This window comes from Aulonocara stuartgranti (genome assembly GCF_965226115.1).
Source record: "Aulonocara stuartgranti genome assembly, chromosome: 17".
Classification (NCBI taxonomy): Eukaryota; Metazoa; Chordata; class Actinopteri; order Cichliformes; family Cichlidae; genus Aulonocara; species Aulonocara stuartgranti.
This window is the reverse complement of record NC_138953.1, coordinates 22,531,912-22,555,638: the sequence shown is the minus strand read 5'-3', so window position 1 is coordinate 22,555,638 and position 23,727 is coordinate 22,531,912. Positions and strand designations below refer to the sequence as shown.

Here is a 23,727-nt window from a genome sequence, read left to right as displayed (position 1 = left end):
TAGTTTATTTTGATGCATATGCTGCGTTTTTGCAAATTTGCAGTATAATATTTATTTTCGTTTTTCCTGCAGTGTATAAAAATTGGTGTATTTCAAAAATAAAACTATGAAGACACTCAAAATAAATTTCCTGTGGTAGGAAACTATTTTGTGCAACTTTTTTGTATTTATAGTTTTGAGGGATAAGCCTCTTAAATTTCTCTAACTAGAAATATATGTTAAAAAAGCAAAAACGATTTTCAATTTTTTTGTAGTTTATTGCACTATTTTGCAATTTATGTAATTACTATGCACTTAATGAATACATATTATTAAAATCTGGGCTATAATTGTTGTATTGATGTATAGCAACTTGAAATGCTCCCAAAAATGGCACCACACCATGTAAAAATATAATATAAGCTCTGGCGGACTTGGTTCTATGGTAGGTCTTAAAGGGTTAAAAAGGATTCTGGAAGAGGTCAGGCAGTCCCTACCCGTGCCACTGAGAGTATTTGCTGAAAACCATGCTCTAGCTGACCAGTGGAATGATGAATATGAGTATGTATTTCCAGTAAATTCAGTCACCCCAGCTTCTGATAGTTGGCATGAATGAGAGTTGACCACTTCTTTCTCTGAGAAACCCTGTGTTAGGTGTTCTCAGTTCATATGGGAAGAAGCACCAAAGTTGTGTCAAGGTGCTACACTCTGGCTGGTGTCAGAGTTGAGTTGGACACAGGTTTTTGGTACAGACCTTACCCCTGAAGGTAGATAAAGGGTCCTGTATTAGCTATCTGTTGTAAAAATGGTTGGTGACCTCCAGCAGAGGATTATAAAATGGATCGATAGCTACAAACAGACACAGAGTTCACTTTGACCTAAGTGCTAGAGAGGGATGTCCTTTTTGTGAACATCAAGATTCATTAGAACATTTGTTTGAGTCTTGTTCAAAGTTAAAAAGCCTGTTTAGGTTTTTGCAGGTTTTTGGTCTCAAGTACAGCGCTATAAAAAGTAAGACTGTTATCCTAATTAATTTTCTTCTTGGTGTGGCAAAGTTAGGAATTTGGAAAATAAGGAGAAACAAAATGTTTGGTAAGGGTTGGACCAATGTGGTGCTAAATTTTAAGGGCTTGTGTAACCCAGTTCCTAAAATCATCTCAAACAGAAAGAGAAGAAAAATTAAAACATTTAATGTTCATTGTTCTGTTCTTACTGTCCCGGTTAATGAAAGTGAAATGAGATCAAAATAATTATTTAAACATAGAAGGGATGCAGATTATATATGATATGCTCTGGTAAGATAAGATAAGATAAGATAAGATAACCTTTATTAGTCCCACACGTGGGAAATTTGTTTTGTCACAGCAGGAAGTGGACAGTGCAAAAGTTATGACGCAAAAATTAGAATACAATAAGAATAAATACAGTACACAGCTGTACAGAATAGAATAAAATAATATACTATATACAGTAGAATAAAATAGAATAAAAATATACAATAAGATAAAAATAGAATACGAATGCTATATACAACTGAGTAAAAATACAACGATGCCAGAAAAGATTATTGCACTTAGTGTTATTGCACATGTGTGGATGTGTGTGTTTGTTCAGTTAAAGTCTTTGTTGTGGAGTCTGACAGCAGTGGGGAGGAAAGACCTGCGAAATCTCTCCGTCCCACACCGTGGGTGCCGCAGTCTCCCACTGAAGGAGCTGCTCAGTGCTGTCACAGTCTGCTGCATGGGGTGGGAGACGTTGTCCAACAGGGATGACAGCTTAGCCGCCATTCTCCTGTCACTCACCACCTCCACTGGGTCCAGAGGGCATCCTAGAACAGAGCTGGCCCTTCGGATCACCCTGTTCAGTCTCTTCCTGTCCCCAGCAGAGATGCTGCCGCCCCAGCAGACCACACCATAAAAGATAGCAGAAGCCACCACAGAGTCATAGAAGGTCATAGAAGGTCATAGAAGGTCATAGAAGGTCTTCAGGAGTGGGCCCTCCACCCCAAACGACCTGAGTCTCCGCAGCAGGTACAACCTGCTCTGCCCTTTCCTGTAGAGGGCGTCTGAGTTATGAGTCCAGTCCAGTCTGTTGTTCAGATGAACACCAAGGTACCTGTAGCTGTCCACAGCCTCAATGGATCGATAGCTACAAACAGGTCAAACAAGGGTTAAGTTTCTCAGAGGGTTGATGAGCTCTGATGAGAGCCTATTGTTTTACTCCACTCCTCACATGTCAGCCAATCGGTGAAGCTCTAGGCAGCTCTTGTCCCTCCTTAGTACCAGCTCCCAAGTTTTCAGTCTCTTGCTTCTACAGCCGAACAGAGCAGACGGACTAAAACTTTTGTTATCGGTAAGCTGGAGAAATTAACCTCTAACGAGTTAAAAAAATACCATCTAAACTGATATTTTTCACAAATTATGTATTTGCACTTTTTGTTGTCAAGGGCAGAGCGAAACCGGAGGGTTTACTGAGCTGTGGCTCCACGTAAATGCTGAGCATCCACTCGACGGCGGTAAGCTAAATGTGGCTAATCAGACACGTGATGTGCGGAGTGTGGGTACAGTTGTTCGATGTCTCTGAAACGCACTGTTGTTATGCTAGTTAGAGCATTAACTAAGTCATTAACATGTGAAAAGCTGTAAATGGTTAAAGCAGCTAAAAATAACTTTATGAGAGATAATTGTAAGCAGACTTTATCCTGCTTCCTGTTTAAATTTTGATGTCAATCGGTTGTTTTACAATACTCAGTATTGAACACTTGGAGGTAATTTTTAGTGTATTTCCACTTGTACTGGTAGGCCTATGGTACAAGCGGTACAAGCGGGATTAAGCACGTCTATTTTAATACTCCTATTTGTGGACTGAGTCCTTGTGTTTACGTGTTATTGAAATTGATTATTTGCACTTTGTTCAATTTCTGATAAGCATTTGCATATTATTCCATTTCTTAAAAGGGGTAATATACTTATTTATTTGTGATTAGATATATATGTACAGTGAGTTATTTTGATGGATGTAATTAATGTTTACAATGAAAGTGAATTATATGGTGACTATAATTCCTGCATGTTTGCAACCTTGTAGATAATCTTTAATGTTACTGCAGGTTACAAATAAGTATTGAACCTTGATACTGTGAAATTTTGGATATTGATACTTTAACCTTTGAAACTTGATATTTTAATGTTGTACAACGTGACTGAGCTGATGATGATTGAATTGATGATAGCTGATCTGAATAGTAGTTACTGCACTGTGACACTACTTTAGTTTAATTTGTGAGAGTTATCCTTAAAGGGCACGTGACATATATTTGGCCATTGTTTATAGGTCAGGTTTTTATATGGGACGAATCCAAAGACCAGGTCAGCGATTCCAGAACCCAGAGTGTTCCAGTGTTCACTGGATGGCGAGCCAACCCAAGATCCTAGGAGGCGATATACATATACACGCACGATCATTTGCACATTGATGGACTACAATCCTCTACTGTACAAGTAGTACGGTAGGACAGACAATCACACACACACTCCTTGTCAGACGAATTCTATGGGCCCCACCGGTACCATTTGGACTTAAAAAAGACTAATTCTTTTACTTGTGCACAATTTTATTTAATTATATTTTTTTTGCTACTTTGGGGGAAATTTTTATACTTGACATTCTGTTAAAACCTGTTGTAATACTGTGTTGTTTACAAATTTCTTTTACAAGGCTTAACATCACTAAAGTACTTTTAAAGCCACATAACTGTGTTTGTCTGGTTTCTCTGCCATTCGTGTACCAGAGCTCTAAGAGTCGTTCTCAGTCTTCTGACACTAGCCCAAATTGCTTATTACTTTGGTAATTATCCATTGGTACTTTATGTAACTCCACGTAAGTGCTACACTTGGTCGAATCAAACTGAAAGTGGAGCATGCTTTTTATGATCTTAGTTGTAATTAAAAGATGTTTACAGACTTGTGGTGTATTAGAAATGTTTTATGTTCACTGGTTGAAGTTAGAAAGGATAGGTTTTTGCAGTTTTAGGATTATATTACTACTCTTGGTACACTGTAAAAAAAAACGTGCTGTTTTTACAGGAAAACCCTGGCAGCTGGGGTTACCAGGGACTTCCTGTAAAAACGCTTTACAGATGCAACTTGTAAATTGATTTACAGTGAATGAATCTCAGATTAAAACTGTTAAATCTACAGGAAAAAGAAGTTAATTTCACACATAGATGTGATAATATAAATACACTATTTCCTGTATCTTTTACAAGTAATAAATGCTTTTTGTGGATCCATAAACTGCAAAATTAACAGGGAAATATCGTACAAAGAACTAATTTAAAATGGTAGAACTACGGTGAAACTGTGCATATTAAATGGAGCTGCTCTGTAAATTATACATAAAATCTATGCTGAATATTATATGTTTTAATGTAAAATTTTAACCATAACCCAGCAAATTTCTTACTGCTACGCCTACACCCAAACATGCAAAAATACACATGAGAAAACACAAGAGAGGAAAATATCACTTTTGGGAAATTTATTTTGCAGCCACATTAGCAAAATGACAGCAAATGGATCCATTTTTCCAACTAACACAATATGCAAGGCACACAGCAACTACACAATTCAATCAAAATATAGGCTATAAAAGCTGTGGAACATTCCTGCAAAGCAAGAACCATGTTCATGAAACAAGCATTTGTTAGACCCTCCACCAGAAAAAGTTAAATAACCTGTTAAGACTTTAAAACAAAAAACACATATTGTGCCAAAAATGATCATAATCACCGTGCAACGCAACACGCACCCTGCTGTCACCACAACCATGGCCCTGGTCAGAAAACATCAGCAAAACCACGTGGTGAAACAAACCTACACATGTGGTCTAGAAACACTGCAGTAGCAGCATGTTGTTTTTTTCTTTTCTTATGTAAATAAAGAACATTCCTACAAAGAAAGAACATCTTCATGAATTGGCTTCATGCATTCGACCAGTAAAAGGTTCCAGTACACATTGTGGAACAAAATTAACAAAGTAAAACTAACAGTCCACAGAGAGTCAAGATTTAGGCTTAGCGCCACTCGTGGTCGGCGAGATCCTAAATCAGGGTGAGGACTCGAGGGTTCACACTGAGATGACGCTTTGAGTTTTTGTTCTCTACTTTGGTTCCTTTTTCTGGGTTTATGGAGAAGAAACACCTGTAGAATAACAATCATATAAAAGTTTATTAAGCATTTTTATAATTGATCAGTTAAAATACACGTACAAAGTAAGTAAAAATTAAGTATATACATATATATACACAGTCATGGCCATGACCACGTTCAAGACAAAGTATAACCAAAATGCTGTGGGGAAGTGAACAATGCATGGTCAAAAGTATTGGCACCCTTCACGAGTGTCTTCTGCAGTGATATGTCACACTTTAGCATTGTTAAAATCCAAAGCAAAGGTTATAGATAGTCAGACGTCAGTTGACGCTTGGTCTAGCCCTGAGTCTCGGCCAGGCTTGGACCCAGATTCAGACTGTTAATGTATTTAAAAAAACCAAACAAACAAAAAAAACAACAACAAAAAACAGAAAAAACAACTGAAACCGGCTCCAAAGCCGACCGAGACTCAGAGCCAGACCTGGACTCGAACCACATCAAAGCCAGACTCCAGATCCCAGAGTCTCAGTTATGAGAAATAACAAAGCCATATTTGTTCACCTCTGAAGAAACTCTAAAGTGGAAGCCAGCTCAGATGGATAATGGATGTTGAAATTGTAGTAGCTCCCGAACATGAGGCACAGTGCAGAAATGAAGGAGGATATGTTTGTGCTGACGAGGTGCCGATCAACACTCAGCATGTATCTTCTTGAGGAATAGCAGGACTGTCCTGTGAAGAAATTATTTAACAGGTTATATCAATAAACACGGCAGTCACATGACATTCTATAAAAAATGCACTTAAAAAAAAAAAGAGAGAGAGAGAGCTATGAAACAGACTTACCACACATGATAATAGTGGGTGTCAGAGGCACTTGCTCCAGTTGTACCTCATCTGCCAGACATGTATCTTCAACACAGAGAAGCATGGACTCCTCCTTCTCTTCAAAGTAGCTGAGTAGCTGTTTAAGGTAAAAGAGACACATGTTTCTGAGATAAGAATGACTATCCTTCTCTGGCATATCACTGGCTGAACTAGCAGATGCCATGGTTTCATGTGTGTTTTCTGAATATTCTGTACTGTCATTTGGGGGCTGAGGACGAGATTCCTTGTACATGTCATCAATACCATCTGGGGAACAAGCTTTATGCTTCCTACACATGTGAGAAGTAAATGATGACTTTTTTGTAAACATATGCTTACAACCACTTACTGGACATGACACAGACCTGCCCCCTGCAATATGATCATTTAAGTGAGACACTAGCTCTTTCACTGTTTGAAAATGGCGGGCACATAATGAAACTGCACATTTTAAATCTGCAACAAGAGCTTTAGGAGTAGCTTGAAGTGCAGGTGCATTGTGCACACGATAAAAATGCCCCTTGAAAGCAGAGTACGTGGTGAATGTTTGGCTGCAATTGGCGCCAACACATTTAAAAATACAACAAGGCTCATTCTTATGCACTCTGCAATGTAGTACATAGCCTCTTAATGTGACCAATACCTTTTTACAAAAGACGCAGATGATCATTTTTAGTATTTCTAAAGTTTGCCTGTGCTTTTCAGCTGAACTAGCATGCTAGCGCTAGGTTATGAGCCTTGGTCTAAATATCAACTGGTGCTTTTATCTCGAAAAAACGTCGCCAAGATATTGAACTTACCGTGCAGACTTTCTGACAAACAAACACAGATCCTCAAAAAACACTTGAAATCGTATGTTTGTAATTTGTCCTAACAACGTAGTTGCTGAAAGTTCGACGTTTTCTTCTCCCATCTTCTCTCTCGTGCTGGCTCGTTAGCTATAGTCGTGAACTAGGCGCTCTTCTCCTCCCGCCCTCACGTCATTATCCAATCAGAGACGAGCTTCAGATGCACATTCAAAATTAGGCGCGCTCAGTGCAACTGTGAGTGGCCTGAAGTAGCTTACAGCTCTGTGGAGATGAGGCACCATAGAGATCCTATGGGAGGCACTGTAAGTTTGTTTAGCCTGTAATAATGAGACATTGCTGACCTAACCCAAAAAAGTATTCTAGTCTAAGTATCACATTGCAATTAAAAGAAACATAAAGAATACAAGCATTATGACAGAAGCATTACTTAGTCGTTAAATAATAATTTCTTATTGGTTACCCTACAATAGGCTGCAAATGATTTAAGAAAAAAACATGATGTAAACAATTTTAATTGTATATTTTTATATAGCCTATAAATGGAGAGGCAACCTCTCAGGTTCACAATGACATCTTCTGTGAAAACATTTTTATTAGTCCAATCCATGACTTTGCATCATTTCATGAATCATGTTAAAAGTAGGCCCAGTACATCCATGCAGTTGTAAAGTGACTTACATATACGTCATGTGTTTTTAAGAAAAACTGACTAAAACTGTGATTTTTACAGTATTTGCATGTCAAATTAACATGATTGTTTGGTTATGAGTATTACGGTGTTTCACTGTTTTTATTCACAGTATTTGTAGTTTTAACCAATAAATTTGATTATAATCACACATTCATGTTGTAAATATAACAGGAACATTCTGTTTAAAGGTTTACAATAATTCACTGTGATCGAAACAGGAAAGTTGTGTTTTGGGGTTTACTATACATTTCTGTAGGGGTTTTACATGGTTTTTATGTCAATTTCACTGCCCTTTTTTACAGTGTATATTTTTACAAGTGCACATGAATTTAAGTGTGTGCGTGTGTTTTTAGTATTTGCAAACTTTTTGACATGTGAGTAACTGTTTTTTTTCTTGAACTGTGATATGAATAAATGCGCATTTTAAGGTATTTCGTTCTTTCTTTCTATGGCCTGGTCCCACCCCTCCGTCCTTCTCCTTCTTTCCCGGCAGTCTGGTTTTTCTGGTCTAATGAACCTGGGGGTCTCAGGGCAGCCTCTGCTGGGTTGATTAGGATCCTCATTAAAGAGAGGACCAGACCAGACTCCCTTCACTCCCTCCTCCCTATCTCGTCCATCTCCCATCTCTCCTTTCCCCTCCCGCTTCCTCTCTTTCCACACTGCCCCGTCACACAGAGTGGCATTTTTAATTACCGCTGCTCATCATAAAAGCAAGACCCATTACACATATCACTGTGTGTAACTGTGTGTGTTTTCGTCCATCCTTTTCTTTCTCTTTCTTCACTGATCTGTTGGCTCTGATCTTCTGTCCGTGGGAAGGCTCATCGTGAAAACACACATTAATGGCCCACTAGCTGGCATTTTTAACGCTGTGAATAGACAAATAAACACCATGGTCTTTATTGTTTGCTTTAGACCGTTTGATGCTTCCAGCAGGCAGTAATGAGCAAAAAATAACTTCATGATATAGAGGAAAGAAAAATCAAAGATGCGGGTGTAGGAAGCAAAGTCTACAGTGCATAAAAATCAACAAAAATACTTTAATAAAGTTAAAAGGTAAAGAAGCAGACTGTAAAGATGGAAGATTGGAAGGAAGGCGAGAGGAGGGTAGGGTTAAATCTGAGTTTTTGCTGTTGCTATTTGCTCAGTGATGGGATCAGATCAGCACTGCTCCAGAGGATGCTCGGGGCCAAAAACTAAATCTGATTATGTCGCCTGAGAAGACTAATCTCTCTTGAATCTGTCTTCCTCTAATTCCAAAAACAATACTGTAAGCTGTGTGTGTGTTTCTGTGTGCACACACACCAGTCAGCCACAACAATAATATCACCTGCTTAAAACTACATAGGTGTCCTGCACATGGCCAAACATGGTTTGGTCCAATTGGGGTACCTTGGGGATGTGTCTGGCACCTGGCTTTTGGGTCAGCAGGTACAGTCTTGAAGTCTGAAGACCAACACCATAGTTAGCTCAATGTTATTAAAATAGTACACTGAGAAAGAGGTAAAAGAGAAATGAACATAATGCATAGCTGAAGTGTTTGGAGAGCAAACCAATGAAGGACGCTAAAGAAAAAACAGGAAAAATAAAAGGTGACTAGGACAAATCACTCACAGATTTTTAGATGGTGGCAGCAGTTTCACCAGAAAAAGAAAAAAAGCTTCAAGAAGAGTGCTGAAGCTGGCTTCAGCTCCTGCTGGGTATTTATTCTTTAGTGGGAAATTGATGCTATAGCTACATCATAACTGCAAACCCGTCTGAAACCCTACAGTATAACCTGACATGTAACTATACTTTGGGTCAGTACTCCCCATAATCAGCCTGTTCAATACAATTGATTCCTTCGATACATTTCTGTCTGGATTTTGGTCTGAATTTATCAGAGAATAACAATCATCCGCTCAATATATGGGATAATAATCATAGCATCTATATAAGGACTCACAAATCCCAGGAATGTCCTGGATGGATACTATCGAAACTATTCGAATGGATGCGAAAAAATATCAAAAAGAAGTAGAGTGGGGCGATCGATCTTAAAAATCGATAGTATCGATGCCAACGCTGGTATTGGTTTCAGATCAATACTTAGGCAACATACATAAAAAGCTGAAAGGTGTCTTTTGTTGTGTTAACTAATATAGAAGACAACATCACAGTGATTTGGTGGTCATAAAAAAGTGTTCAAATTGATGACAATTGATCTCATAACTCAAGACGCACTGCTTCCTCTACATAAGCTGCCTTTATTGGTGTCAGTATTGGTATCAGCAATACCAAAACTTTTAGCATCACACAGCAATACAAAGAAGTGGAAAATCTTGGCCACTGATGTAGATCAGGCCTTACTGGTTTACCCAAAAACAATACTGTAAGCTGTGTGTGTGTGTGTGTGTCTGTGTGTGTGTGTGTGTGTGTGTGTGTGTGTGTGTGTGTGTGTGTGTGTGTGTGTGTGTGTGTGTGCGTGTGTGTGTATATATGACTATACTGTGAATAAAGTTCACACACACTGCTAATAGACTTATGCTAGTTTATGTTAGCTAGCTAGTGACAGAACTGATAACTAAGAAATAAAAACAAAGCTAAAACTAAAAAGCAGCCTAATAGAGTAATTTTTGTATTTCCCCTAGCTAAAGCAAATAGGTTTATCTTAAAAAAACAACTAGAATATGCTGTCCACATTCACTTTCTGTCTCTTTAGTAGAAAGTGGTTTTTCATTGCTAGCTAGCTGCATGGAAATGGGAAAACCCACTTGTTTGCCATAGAGTTTGTAGAGTAGTTTATAATTGAGGACTGTGGAGGAGAGGCTGCTGGTGTCAGGTGCACTGGTGGTTCACTGGACTGACAGTCTGGAGTCCGATACTGTTTGATTTTTCCTCCCCAGTGCATTGAGTGGTGCTGATGTCCGCAAGATGCAGTCAACCTGTACATAATACCTTACTAAGTATCTTACTGAAGCACCATCACAAATCTTTCTGAGTTGAAAATATGTGAACTATGGCTTTTTTAAATAGAATGTATACACAAAGGAAATGGGTGCACTACACCTGTTATATTTTAATATTAACCAGATCATGTGAACTTATAGGGACAGATGCAGGGTTCTGGCTTTTTAAACATCCACCACTTTTTATGAAATGCTCACCAACCTTTTAACAGAAAAAATGGTAATGCCAAAATGTACGAGACTTAGTTATTATTTTGTAACACTGAGTGTTTGGTTTGACTGGTTGCCCAGCACTGGTTAGAAATGCAACTTTCAGTTTCTTAGAATGAAAACTGTAGTAGTTCTAGTAATATAGACTTAATATAGACTTAACCTCTATGCACATATTGTTTATTTTAGTTAGCCATGTGGAGATCTGGTGGTCATTGCCAAGCCAAGGCATGTTAGCATGAAGAAGCTCACATATTAAAAGATCATTAAGGTAAAGAATGAACTTGGAAATACACTTTTACTACATGCCTACAGTAAAAAGTATTTTTACCCCAACAACTATTTTCCAATAATAATAAAAAAAGGATCACTTGAAGACCCTCAAAAACTTGAAATATGTAGCTTGTTGTAATTTTACTTATGAGTTTGACATCTCTCTGTTGATCTTCAATACTTATGTATAAAAGATGACTTGGTGACACCAAAACTACTTTTGAAGTGAATTACTGTCCATTATGCAACATAAAGTAGAGTAATGTGGAAACTGAAGGGCTTGAGTTTATATAAGTTGAGGGTGATATTTTTACTCAAGTAGGAGACAAAGTGTATATGTTCATAGTTTTTGGAATTTACATTGAGGCTCTTTTTTTTCAAATGAAGAAAAGTAATAGGTAAGATTTTATATATTGTTACGAATTTTCAATGTGGTAAATTCATGTTAAAAACAAATAATTTCAAGAAGAGTGTTTAATCTGTATTCTGACATTATGTCTGGGGGGATTTTAACAATTGTCTGTGTTATAGCAACAGACTTAGCAAAAATCCTGTCCCAAATCCTTCATTTCCCTGTAGATAAGCTTAGCGAGCATTTGTTTCTTTTATATGACAACAAAAATGCAACAAAAATGAGCTACAGGATCCTACGGAAATGACCAGTTAGCAAAATGAAAGTGATTTATGTGGCAAATTGCAAATATTATAAAAAACTGTGGCCTGCCATTATGGCCACCACATACCGGTAATTAGGCGTTCGAAACCACTTGCATGGCTTTTTCTATATACCCATTAAAGTGTAAGTAAAGGCAGACACAAGGGGATCTGATTTTGGTGGCAAATTGTACAGTAAGCTATTTCCTTTTTTTACGAGTGAAGGGATTATTCATCAATGCATTAGCCCATGGTCCAATATCCACCAAAGCTCTTTGTTTTGTTTGCTGTTTTCCCCAACTTTTGGACAAATTCATCAGTCTAGCACATTATAAGTATCCACAGAAGTACCTGCAAAGATCTGACATGACTCTAAAGCATGTATTGTTGAGCACAGTAGTTCAGTTAGAGCTGATCTAGAAGTAGATCTGCTATGAAATATCTATGAACATGCAAATACGAGTCTTCTCTCAGTGTTTCGACTGCAAAGAGATTTCTTTGTGTGTATTTTGGATTATCCATTTGTTTAAAGTATTTTCAAAAAGGCTGAAACATTTGTTTTCTAGTTAAGAGGAAATTTCTTGTAATATATATTATACTATATCTTCTTTGGCTCAGAAGCCTTTGGGAAAATTCTGTTCTGTGATGCTTGTTCTTGCAGACATGCATGCATGCACACACATTTCTTCTGTCACAATGCATTAGGTATAGGAAGTGTTCAGTGAACAGTTAGATAAGGAGCGCACACATACACAAGTGTTTGTTCTGCTCACTGACTTCCTGTTAGCACACCCTTCCACTAATTAGACTCTATTAAAGGTGGCGTTCATAACTCTGGAGATTTCTTTAGTTGACACACCGCTCAGTGTTAAAAATACCTCCAATTAGACACAGCTTTGACACTCCATCACATCCGACCACCCAGAAAGATGAGACTTTACCCTGCCTCGACAGGTGTTTGACTTCCAACCACCAGTCAAAAAAGTCACATAAGTTTTTTTCCCTCTCTGTAATGGTCTGGCAACTCCTGGAAATTGAGGGTAGAGATAGAGATCATCCTCACAGAGGGCGAGGGAGAGGAAGCAGAGGGTTTATCAACAAAAGCAGCGCTTGGGGATTTACTGGACAAAGAATTGAACTCAGGCTAAACTCCCCAGTGGCTGATGGGGAAGCAAAGCACGGGCTTTTCTTTGGCTAAATATCAGAGTTGTCTTCTCCTCCTCTCTGCTTTTGTCTCCCTTTTGTCTCATTATGGTGCCATCTTTATCTGTCACTCTCTTTATCAGTAACTGAAGCATCTGCTATTAGCTTAGCCTGCTAACTCGTGATAAAAGTCTTGTGGCAACATCACAAGCCTCCTCCTCATCTTTTCATTTTGAAGAGTGAAGATGGAATGAGGAAGAAAGAGTCGGTGCACTGGTATTTTGGGTTTCCCCCCCCCGTTTCTGGGGGATGTTCTGTCAGCACACCAGCAGCATCTAAGCTAACCCAGGCCAGCATCGGAAATGTCACTCGGTGCATTAGCATTTAGCCACCACGCTCTGCTGTCAGTCTGGGTTTATCTTTGACACCCCCTATGGTCTATCACCTTAGCTCCCAGCCCCCACTTTCCAGTTAGGCATTGTACTAATAAGGCACGGGAACAGTAGAATTTATCAGAGCTAGACACTCCCGCCCCACCAGCCATTACTCATCCACACACCCGGACATGCCAACAGTGGCTAATTGCTTTCTTTAACATTGGCACATGTGACATTCAGCAGAGCCTCACGGAAGGTAGATGGGCTCCTTTTCACAGCAACCGTACGGCTGACCTCATAAAGAGCTTATAAAGATCTGCTGGAGAACCTTCTTCTGCGCAGTCTGTGTCTAAGCATATAGCATATCAGAAAATAAATAAGAAACAATTGACAGCAATATATACAGAGAGATAACCTTAAGGAAAGGTTAAGATCCCCTGGCATTTTGCGTATGTGGGACACAGAAGCAACCTTAGTCAAAGTTTCTGTTGCTAACGCTTTTGCTTTTCTTTTTAACCAGCTATGTTTAGGTTTTAATTAAGATTACCATATGATTCCCTGCAGACAAATAGAAAAAGTATTTGATTGCTAAACTGCAAGAAAAAGGAGTTAGAGAATACTACTGTGGTGACAAGGGAACTAATTTAAAGTGATTTATGTGACAAATTTCAGATGCTGTGAAAATCCGTGGACCTTCTATATGGCCACCACACAAATAAACCCTGGTAACCTCTTGCATGACTTGTTCCACATACCTATTAATGTTTAAGTAAAGGTAGATGCAAGGGGATCTGATTTAGGTGGCAAAATTGTACGGTAAGCTATTTTCCTTTGTTGTGAGTGAAGGGATTATTCATCAAAGCGATGGCGGATGGTCCAATATCTAACAAAGCTCTTTTTTTGTTTGGTGGCAAAAGATTAATGAACAGACTAGACTGACATTTCCAACAGGAAGGACATTGATCTGGAGGCCTTCTGAAGATCCTCATTGTCCTGTTTACCCTGCAAAAAATGGATGACAGTGAGGAAATATGTATTCTATCCACACAATTTACGCACAGTGGCTGTATGAACGCACACACAAATACACATACTCTGTAATCCAAAGGGCAAGATCAGAATTTCATAAGCTACCATATTTGTTATTAATCAGGGACTCTTTCATAACATCTAAAAAGATTTTTCCCTCTTTTTTTATGTGTTTTATTTAAAAAAAAATTGACTGGCACATGAAGATACTTTGTTGGCATCGGACTAGAGTCAGAAGGGACCTAAACTGTTTTCTTTTGGAAATCAAACACATTCAAGCCATTTGGTTTACTGACCTGCAGTAAGAGTGAAAAAAACAGAAATAGAACTTTTTTGGGAAAATTTAAATGAGCCAACTGTCTCAATTCCCCATTGACTTGATCTAGCATTGGTAACAAATGCTGATTGGAGGCTGTTGCCAATAAACTTTTTAGATGTCCCTTGGTTTTGGCAAGTTGATAAGATAGTTCAGCCTTTTCTGCCAACATTATCATTAATGCACTCTTCTTGTACTAATGCAGACATCAGTAAGGGAAGTTGTACACAGCACAACACAATCCACATAATGATTAGGTGTGGTTTCAAGTAAAAAAAACGTGCACCCAATGAGTACTGCAAAACCCGAGGAGTATGTTGGAAAATTCAGTCACAATTCATACGTTAGCATCTTTCAGTGTAAAAAGTAGGTTCATACCACTGTCTGTGTAGCTATCAGATATACAGTAACCTCAAAAAGAAAAAAATTCAACCAAAAAGGCGCTTTTGTGCAGGGTTTTTTTTTTTTTACAAACTAAAGAGGCGACGTACCTTCTCTGCAAGTTTAACTGCAACACTCACACTTGAGTGTTTTCTACTCAAAAACAGAAAGTTGGCCACCAGGTGTGAGCCAATCACAATGCAACAGTAAACCACTATACAATAAAACAGTAAACCGTGTATTGTATAGTGTATGTAGGCATGGTCACGGCAATCCACTGAATTTCAAATTGAGCATCAAAATGAGAAAGAAAGGTGATTTAAGTTGCATAGTTGTTGTTGCTAGACAGGCTGGTCTGAATATTTCAGAAACTGATGATCTACAGGGATTTTTTTCAAACACTGATCTCCAGGATCTTCAGATTTTTCTCCAAAAAAAAAAGAGAAATTATCAAGTGAGTGGTAGCTGTATGCACAAAAAGGCCTTGATGAGATCAGAGGACAATTGCCAGTCTGCTTCGAGCTGATAGGAAGGGAACACTAACTCAAATAGTGTGACAAACCAAGGTATGCAGAAGAGCATCTCTGAACAGACAACATGTCAAACCTGGTAGACCAGGGACTACCAAAAATGACAACATCGGGAGACATTTGGGTCAGTTAAGAACAGCAAAAACACAAAACGTAAGCTTTGATTGGACAACAGAAGACTAGAAAAACATTGCCTAGTCTCAATTTATGCTTTGACATTCAAATAGTAGAGTCAGAATTTGGCATAAAGAACGAGAAATCATGGATCCATCCTATGGGATTGGAGATATTTTCCTGGCACACTCCGGGCCCCTTACTATCAGCTGAGCATCATTTAAACCCTATAGCCTGCCTGAGTGCTGTTGCTGACCATGTCCATCCCTTGTGTACTTGTTTCGTTTCAGCTATCGTTTACGGTCCCTGTAGTTTTTCTCCTCTGCTCTCCACTTCACACACACACAGCAGAGCAAAGTAATGAAGTGCAGGTAAAAGTGTAAGTGCAATAGAAAATTGACTTATCTTTGAAAAGACGCTGATTAGAGCTTTACTTTTTAAGGTAGGATCAAACCATGGTAGTTTTGCCATCTTACAATTAAGATAAGATAAGATAACATTTATTAGTCCCACACGTGGGAAATTTGTTTTGTTAAAGCAGAAAGTGGACAGTGCAATGTTACATAGAAAAATTTGAAAAACACTGAAATAAGATCAGAATAAGATACTGTACACAACTGTACACAGTAGAATAGAATAAAATAAAATACCCACTAATGCCCCACTAATAAATTGCTATGTTGAGAAATCTAGAGTGACAGTTGTGGGATTTTGAATTTAAATATTTCTGGCCAATAACAGTAGTGAACAAGCGTTTTTGTGGAACAATGACAACATACCGCAGCTATCTGTGGACTGTCTGTGTTGTGTCTGAAGAAAAGAGCCAGAACCTGCAGAGGCTGTCTGACCCCCAGGCCGGGTTAAAGGCTCCTTGCCCTGTGCCACTCATATTAATATATCCCAGCGCTGTCTGGTTACCATGCCTAATGCGAGCAGATGGAGCCCCGCTGTTGCTTCGCCAATCAAAATAATGTCATTATAGTGGAATAATGGCTGTGCTTGCCAGTAATGCCAGAGAGAGGGGGGAGAGATGAAGAGAAGACAGGGTGTTTTTATTGTCCCCGAGAGGACAGTAAGATCCAATCAGCGGGGTGTGACTTACAGTCTAGGAGCCTCAAGCCTATCCACAGCACCTCCCCTCAACTCCAACTATCGCCTTCACAGACAGTCTGGGGAGCTCGGGGAGCAGCCTTCATAACAAGGAGAAAGATACTGTACATAAACACACTGGGAGTACAATGGCCACTTTTCTTTTTGAATTTCATGCTGTATGAATTAATAAGCGGCTGTGGGTGATATGCATTTGTGGTTGTGCAAGACTTTTGCATATAGGCAGCTAATAATGTGTGCATGTGTGTGCGTGCGGCTGTGTATTTGGCCGGCTCTCCAGTTATTGCTTTTGAAGTTGTTAATTAAACCCTCAACCATCTGGTAGCTCAATGAAATTACGCTGAGCTTCTCGGCCATGAAAAAAAAATCTGACTGACTGACGAAATTAATAAATAAATAGATTAATAATTTAATAAATGCTCCAAATATCTCTTGTCTAAGCGAGGGAATAACAAGAAGTCTTATTAATGTAAATTCAGTGCTCGGTGCTGTCACCCCAGTTGCGAGTTGCATGTTGAATGCATGCATTGCTGAGTGCATGCTCATAAGGGCTTACAGGTGAATCAAAGACAGCTGTCAGAGTGTCAACCTTTGATCTCGCCCAATGTCTTCTTTCTCTCAAGATATTCAACTCCTCACTTTTTCCTGTCTGTCACAAGCTGCATCCTTCCACGCATGGCAGAAAATGCACACCTCATTTAGATTTTCTTGCGTGTGCGTCTCTTTGTAGAAAATACTCCAATGTAAAACACTGTTGCACATGTTTTACAGTCACTAATATTACACTAATGGTGTTTTCCATATGGTTGCGTGGAAAATAATTACATTTTTACAAGGCCTGCAGGATATGAGGAAAATCTGTGATGTGCGATAACATTGTTCAATAGTCTGCTGACAATATGACTTGTGATAAATAAACAAATATTAAAGCATGCGTTTCAGTTATAGAGTTCAGTTCAGGTTTTAGCCCTAAGTTTGTGGAGCACTTAGGTGCTGAGGATAGCAGCTGTACGATGCTGCCGGCTCTCTCATCTTCTAATAATCAGGTTGGTGGTATTAGCCACCTGTGGGTTACCCTGTGTAATATTATGCATGGCCTTTTGAATCAGTGATTTTAATCTGATGAGACTCCATAAACAAATAAAGGTTTAAATGTTTTATATGTATTTTTATAACAGCTCAGTAATAATGTGGCAACTAGGTGGAAACAAGACAGAAATAATATGGAAATAGCACACTATTACTACCTAATTATCAAATAATCAGTCATCGTATCCAAGAATAGTCACTGACTATAGGCGAGTTAGACTACACCAAACGTATGTAATTGGGCAATAATGTAATAATAACAAACTGGAGGTAATAAAGTGTTAGCAAACGGATGGAAAACCAACTAGTAATAGTATAGTAAAGAGTAAAGTACTGATGACAAGATGATAACTTATTAAGTAAAATGTGTGAATTTGAATTTTTATATGCTAACTTTAAAATGGTAGTAACCTCATCATAATAAGCTAATATTGGTTCATTCATATTAGGAAAGTATTACCTTATATGTAATTAACCTTACATTATGTCCCCACTTCGTTGTTTGAAGGTAACAGTGTAAATATCTTCAGTGTTTTGGATTATTACTACAGCAGGCCCTGCTAGTGTCGTAACAGCTAATACTCTTGCTAACTGGTTTTGTTTCCACATTATTATCCCCCAGTTTCTGCTCTCTTGTTACCCAGTTACATACATTTCAATGCAGTATAACTCAGCTGTTAAAACTGTTGATAGAAAGTATAATTTGGTTATTACTTATATTACATTGCTATTTCCTAGGGATGAGGCACAGTTTTGCAATGTTTTGTGTGATGAAATTCTGCATATATACAGAGACACCAAATATGGATATTTTATTTAATGAATGAAAATAAATAAATAATAAAAAAAAGAAAATACTACTCTACTAACAAGAGATGAGCCCTGCACCATAACACCAGCCGAACAAGTTAATAATAACTATCCAACACAGGACACAGAGTGCATAACTGCCAACTTACTGCCAACCTGATCTCATTCATTCACAGACTGATGTCAGGCTGATAGCCGACTGATTCTGTCTCACAGCAACATTTTTGGTGACAGCGTTGTTTGCATGACCGTCTCATTTTGAGACAAAATAAATAAATAAATAAATTGCAGTTTTTGTTATTCCAATACTCAGTTTAGAGGAAAATGTTAAAAATCACAACAGTATTGTAACGTGGGTGAAATATTAAGATAATATCATGCTGTCTGGGTCTGTGATTCCAACCAGTTATCACCACATTTCTACCGAGCTATAATAAAAAGTGCAACCTCCTAATGATCCTCTCAGTTCTTTAGTGATACTTTGTTTTTTGTTTATTACGTACTAAAGAAATGGATCATTATCATTTATCATTTTTTTAAAGCAAAAATCAAATTAGAACAGTATTAGATCTGATTATTACTAAATGTAGTTTCAAGCAATTAGTGAGTTTATATAAAGTTGACAGATTAATTAAAAAAATATTGCTGTAAACAAATGTAAAATGATAATTAACTACAGCCTCTGGTACTTCTGTGGATTCATAGCTTGTATGTGTTAGCAAGAATGTGTGGCAGATGTCTTCAGTAAAGTTTGTGTTCAGGTCTAGAAAATTTATATATATATATATATATATATATATATATATTAGCTTTATTGAAAAATTCTAATTAGGGATATTATTGATTTAAGGGGACGGCTGTGGAGCGTGTGAGCGTGTGAGCAGCTTCAAGTTCCTGGGAGTCCACATCTCCGAGGATCTCACCTGGACGACCAACTGCTCCAAGCTGGTCAAGAAGGCTCACCAGCGCCTCTTCTTCTTGAGGACTCTGAGGAAGAACCACCTGTCCTCAGACATCCTGGTGAACTTCTATCGTTGCACCATCGAGAGCATCCTGACCAACTGTATAACAGTCTGGTACGGGAACTGCTCTGCCTCGGACCGGAAGGCGTTGCAGAGGGTCGTGAAAACTGCCCAGCGCATCGCCGGAGCACCACTTCCTGCCATAAAAGACATCTACAGGAAGCGGTGTCTGAAAAGGGCTGGGAAAATCATCAAAGACCCCAGTCACCCATCACATGGACTCTTCACCCTCCTGCCCTCTGGGAGGCGCCACAGGAGCCTCCGGACTAAGACCACCAGGTACCGGAACAGCTTCTTCCCCACAGCTGTCAGACTCCTGAACTCTGCCTCCTGACATCTGACCCACGTTAAACTCATGGACTGAACATACACACACACAATGGACAACTGTACCCTCAAACACACAATAATAACATGGAGTGAACCACCACTCACAACCACTAGCACTTTATATAGCCTCTGTAGAAACTATCTACACCCTCACTTATCTTAACTGCACTACTGTATAGCTCTGTGTAAATAATCATTCTGTACATTCAATAATCTTTAATCCTACAACTGTTTACAACTTGCATAGTTCCCATTTCTGTATAGCTGTATATCTCAAATTCTGTAAAGTTATTTATTTCATATTCTGTGTAGTTTTTCATATTTATATCCTGTTCATAGCTTGTACTCACTACAGCCTGTACATACTTAGTTATAGAATATTCACAACATACTTCATACCGTGTACATTATAACATACCATAATAGACCCATTTCTGTAATATACTTACATATCTATACTATTGCTAATATATATTGTAATATACCTATATCACTAAAGCACTTCTGGATGGATGCAAACTGCATTTCGTTGCCCTGTACCTGTGCATGTGCAATGACAATAAAGTTGAATTCTATTCTATTCTATTCTATTCTAAAAAACCTCAATAATGACTGCTCTAAAAGTAAGTAACGTCTCAAATAACAATGCACAAATTATTGACGTGCTAAAAATATATCATTATATATTATTATTCACCTGTTTCTGGTTGTATTGCAAGTGAAAAAAAAAATTATAAAGGTGGCTAATATTACCAGTGCTAGCATTGTCATCCTTATTTTATTGCAGGATGCTTGTTGCTCCTGTTTATCATTGACATAGCAGATTATTCTGGCAATGCATTTATGCAATCAATGTTATCTCAAAATGCTGCCAAACCTATTGGTCATGTGAGAGTTCATCGGTCCTACTTCCACTGTACAGATGGTGTGGATGGCTACATGGGTAAGTGGGAATGGTTAAAAATTGAATGAAATGAAAAGTAAACAAAGCATTTAACTTTGGCAACTTATTTAAAAATGTGCAATGTATGCAATGTACTAAATCATAACCCCTGCAACATGATATGTATTGCAACAGATTCTTGCAAAAACTGTAAAGGTACAGCAACACTGAGCTGTATTTCTGAAGGTTAAAGTTAAAGCCTAAATATTGCTCAGGTTGAACAGTAACAGCAACATGTTAATGATCTCATAAACGTGACAAGTAAATTCATCCAAAGTTTGTATCATCCTACGATGAAGCACAAATACAGCTTGTGTCAGGGAAGAAAAATAAGCAGAAGAAAAGTCAAAATTTCCAACATAATCTAACATTTACTGAATGTTAACTTTAGAACTAACTTTAAACTTTAGAAACATAGAAACTGCATATTTCCTGTGAAGCCCCCAACCATATGCTGGCTCAAGAATTTGGCTCTCAGCTACCAAAAGTTTGAGAAGTACTGACCTAGTTGATGTTAATTGATGTTAGTGGAGAAATGTAGCGGGGTCAAAGGATGAAATTCATTAAATTTTGTTGCAGATCCAGGATATCTTCCTTCAAAAGTGTGAATCGGGCACTGCCCTTTTTTTCGCTGTTTGCGTGATCCTAAAGTTTGCAGAAAGAAGGTTCTGAGTAAACTAACATGTTAAAGCACACTAAGTTGCCGCAGCAGTATTGTTGTGTTTTCTACTGATGACATTGATTTTGTGTCTTTTGTATTAACAGTTGCTAGCCCGAGCTCCAGTAACCTTTGGAGCCATGCAAAATTTAGACAAACTGAGAGAAACATGGACACGAGAGCTTAGCAGATCATGATCTGGTTTTGCTCCTTAAGCACAGATATCCTGTAACCACTGGTATTTGGTTGTAAGGGAATCGATATCCATGTAACATCGTCTAGATTATGGTCAGACTATGATAAAGAAACGTAATCACATATTTGATCAGCTTGTTTTTCAGAAAATAGAAGTCAAGACCATGAGTGCTCTGCCATTCCATTAGACATTACAGATGATGGAAAGTTATTTATGGTCCCTCTTCCATCCACCTCCACAGCCATTCGTGACATCATTGTAATACATTCCTTTCACATTCATGTTAATCTCCTTGTTGGTCCTACCTCCACATAAGTACCATTGCTTTTACAGTTCTATGATTAGATTTGTCTGGAGCTGTACAGGCAAGTACAGGATGTAACCAGTTGGGTACAGACACTGAAGCTGAAGCTGACAGACTGTTTCCTGGAATAATGACAGTAAGAACTGTGTTTTTTTGGGTAAGTATTCAAAGTCTTCAAGAGAACGACAGGAAATTGAGGCAGAATTAATTTAGTGTGACAATGAAAAAAATGTGCCAGTTACTGTTGTATTTTAAGCTGTCATGTAAGGATGTGGAGTACTTTCACTGGATTTTTAATTCGAACATTTTGACTCATGAAATAGTTCAGCTTTTTTTCAAAGTAAAATGTGAATTGATGAAGTGGGACAAATGCACCAATGGGAGTGGCAAGTTCTGGGACTGATCTACTTGCATGACACACATTTTTAAGCAAAAACACAGTATTTCATTTTAGTAATGACAAAAGCAATCCACTGAGAGCAGCGCAAATTACTGTAGCGGGGTCAGAGATGAGCAGGCCTGATGAGAAAGCAAGGAATGAGCTAACAAAAAAGATGAAGCGTAACTGTAAGTTTTTCGTGTGTTTCTCTTTGGAAATAGCCCAGCAATTAAGCTCGACGAGAGGCGGCTGAAGGAGAATAAATATGTTTTTGATATAAAGACAAATTCTTCTGTTAAGGATGGCTGGAGACTGTGTGCAGTCTTGGTGTTTGGGCCGGCTGTTCTCTAGATAAATCGGATTCATTCCATTTCTTAATTAAAAAATTTCCCCCCACATAGACCTGTATAAGAGTTAATTTGTAGGATGTATAGAAGAACACAATGTATTTTTTTTGCTGAGACCAATCCATATATTAGTGAAGATACTGTAACTGTAACACACGTGTGAATGTAGGTGTACCATGAGAAGGTATAGGTTCTCCAGTCAGTTTTACCAACCATAAGATTCAAACATTAATATAACACAGTGTGGTATGTAACAGATCAGATAAGCCAGTTGCCTAATGACTCAATCTTACTAGAGTAAAAGTAGCAAGCCAACTTTCTCAGTTGGAAAAATTCGAGGTTGCATTGCAAGACCTGCAACCAAGTGGTTGTCCAGAGGTTGAGTCTGCAGCACACTGGCGAAGCTTTGTAAATAATCGCCATCAAATTTATTAATGCAGGCAGAAAAGTATATTGCAAGCAATCATGGTATGCAACCAGTGTGCAACCAGTCTGTAACACGTGTTTTTATCAATACTGGAAAGAATTCGTATAAAAATGCAAGTTTTTTGAGTGCCTATGTCATTTTACAGTTACATCACAGAGGTACATCACTATTTAAGGAAGTATTTCTGCTCTTTCATTTCAGATCTTTGAGGTTCCAGCTCTGAAAGTAAAGCAGTAAATGTGAATTTTTGTTTAATATGAATTTCTATGTGTGTAGACATCAACAGAGCTTCAATTTTCACTGATTTATCACAGCCGATCACGAGATCATGAAAAACAGAGTCCGTGTAATTGCCAGCTTGACCTCATTCAATCATATACCGACAGCCAAGTCATAGGAAATTGACTGATTATCTTGAGACACAAAAGTTGCTTTGCAGATGGCAACTGACGGTCGCAAACCTGGTCCAACCACTTCAAAGGCCACAGGATCAAAAATTCAACGCACATGATGGCAATAATTCTGATAGTGTTGTGGTCTCCAACCACTGTTATCTGTAGTGTGATTGTAGCATTCAGGGGGGGTTTGTGTTGGTTCAAATCATTAGTAAATCTGTCCCACAGTGTGAAAACACAGACAA

The 23,727-nt window shown here is 38.3% G+C and overlaps 1 protein-coding gene and 1 long non-coding RNA gene across 6 annotated transcripts; one reads left to right on the top strand and one right to left on the bottom strand.

Moving 5' to 3' along the window:
• The first annotated feature begins 1,092 nt into the window (after window positions 1-1,092).
• On the top strand, window positions 1,093-20,399 carry LOC309692545. 4 transcript variants are annotated; one of them, XR_014272335.1, is made up of 4 exons: window positions 1,093-1,274; window positions 2,138-2,331; window positions 2,426-2,494; window positions 3,313-4,038. It is a non-coding gene; the product is annotated as an uncharacterized lncRNA (long non-coding RNA). The 4 variants fall into 4 exon arrangements; XR_014272334.1 differs by adding an exon at window positions 19,332-20,399 and having other exon boundaries at window positions 2,138-3,487; XR_014272336.1 differs by having other exon boundaries at window positions 2,138-2,494.
• Window positions 4,504-7,802, bottom strand: LOC309692544 (uncharacterized protein). Of its 2 annotated transcripts, none has more exons than XR_014272333.1 (3): window positions 6,798-7,802; window positions 5,977-6,094; window positions 4,504-5,862 (listed from the first exon to the last, which is right to left on the bottom strand). XR_014272333.1 is itself a non-coding variant. In XM_082511148.1 (3 exons), exons 1-3 carry the CDS (start codon window positions 6,665-6,667, stop codon window positions 5,081-5,083), a joined length of 960 nt encoding a protein of 319 aa, XP_082367274.1. In that variant the 5' UTR covers window positions 6,668-7,802; the 3' UTR covers window positions 4,504-5,080. The 2 variants fall into 2 exon arrangements, 1 of the variants encoding a protein (XP_082367274.1); XM_082511148.1 differs by having other exon boundaries at window positions 4,504-5,180; window positions 5,694-5,862; window positions 5,977-7,802.
• Window positions 20,400-23,727: the final 3,328 nt, after the last annotated feature.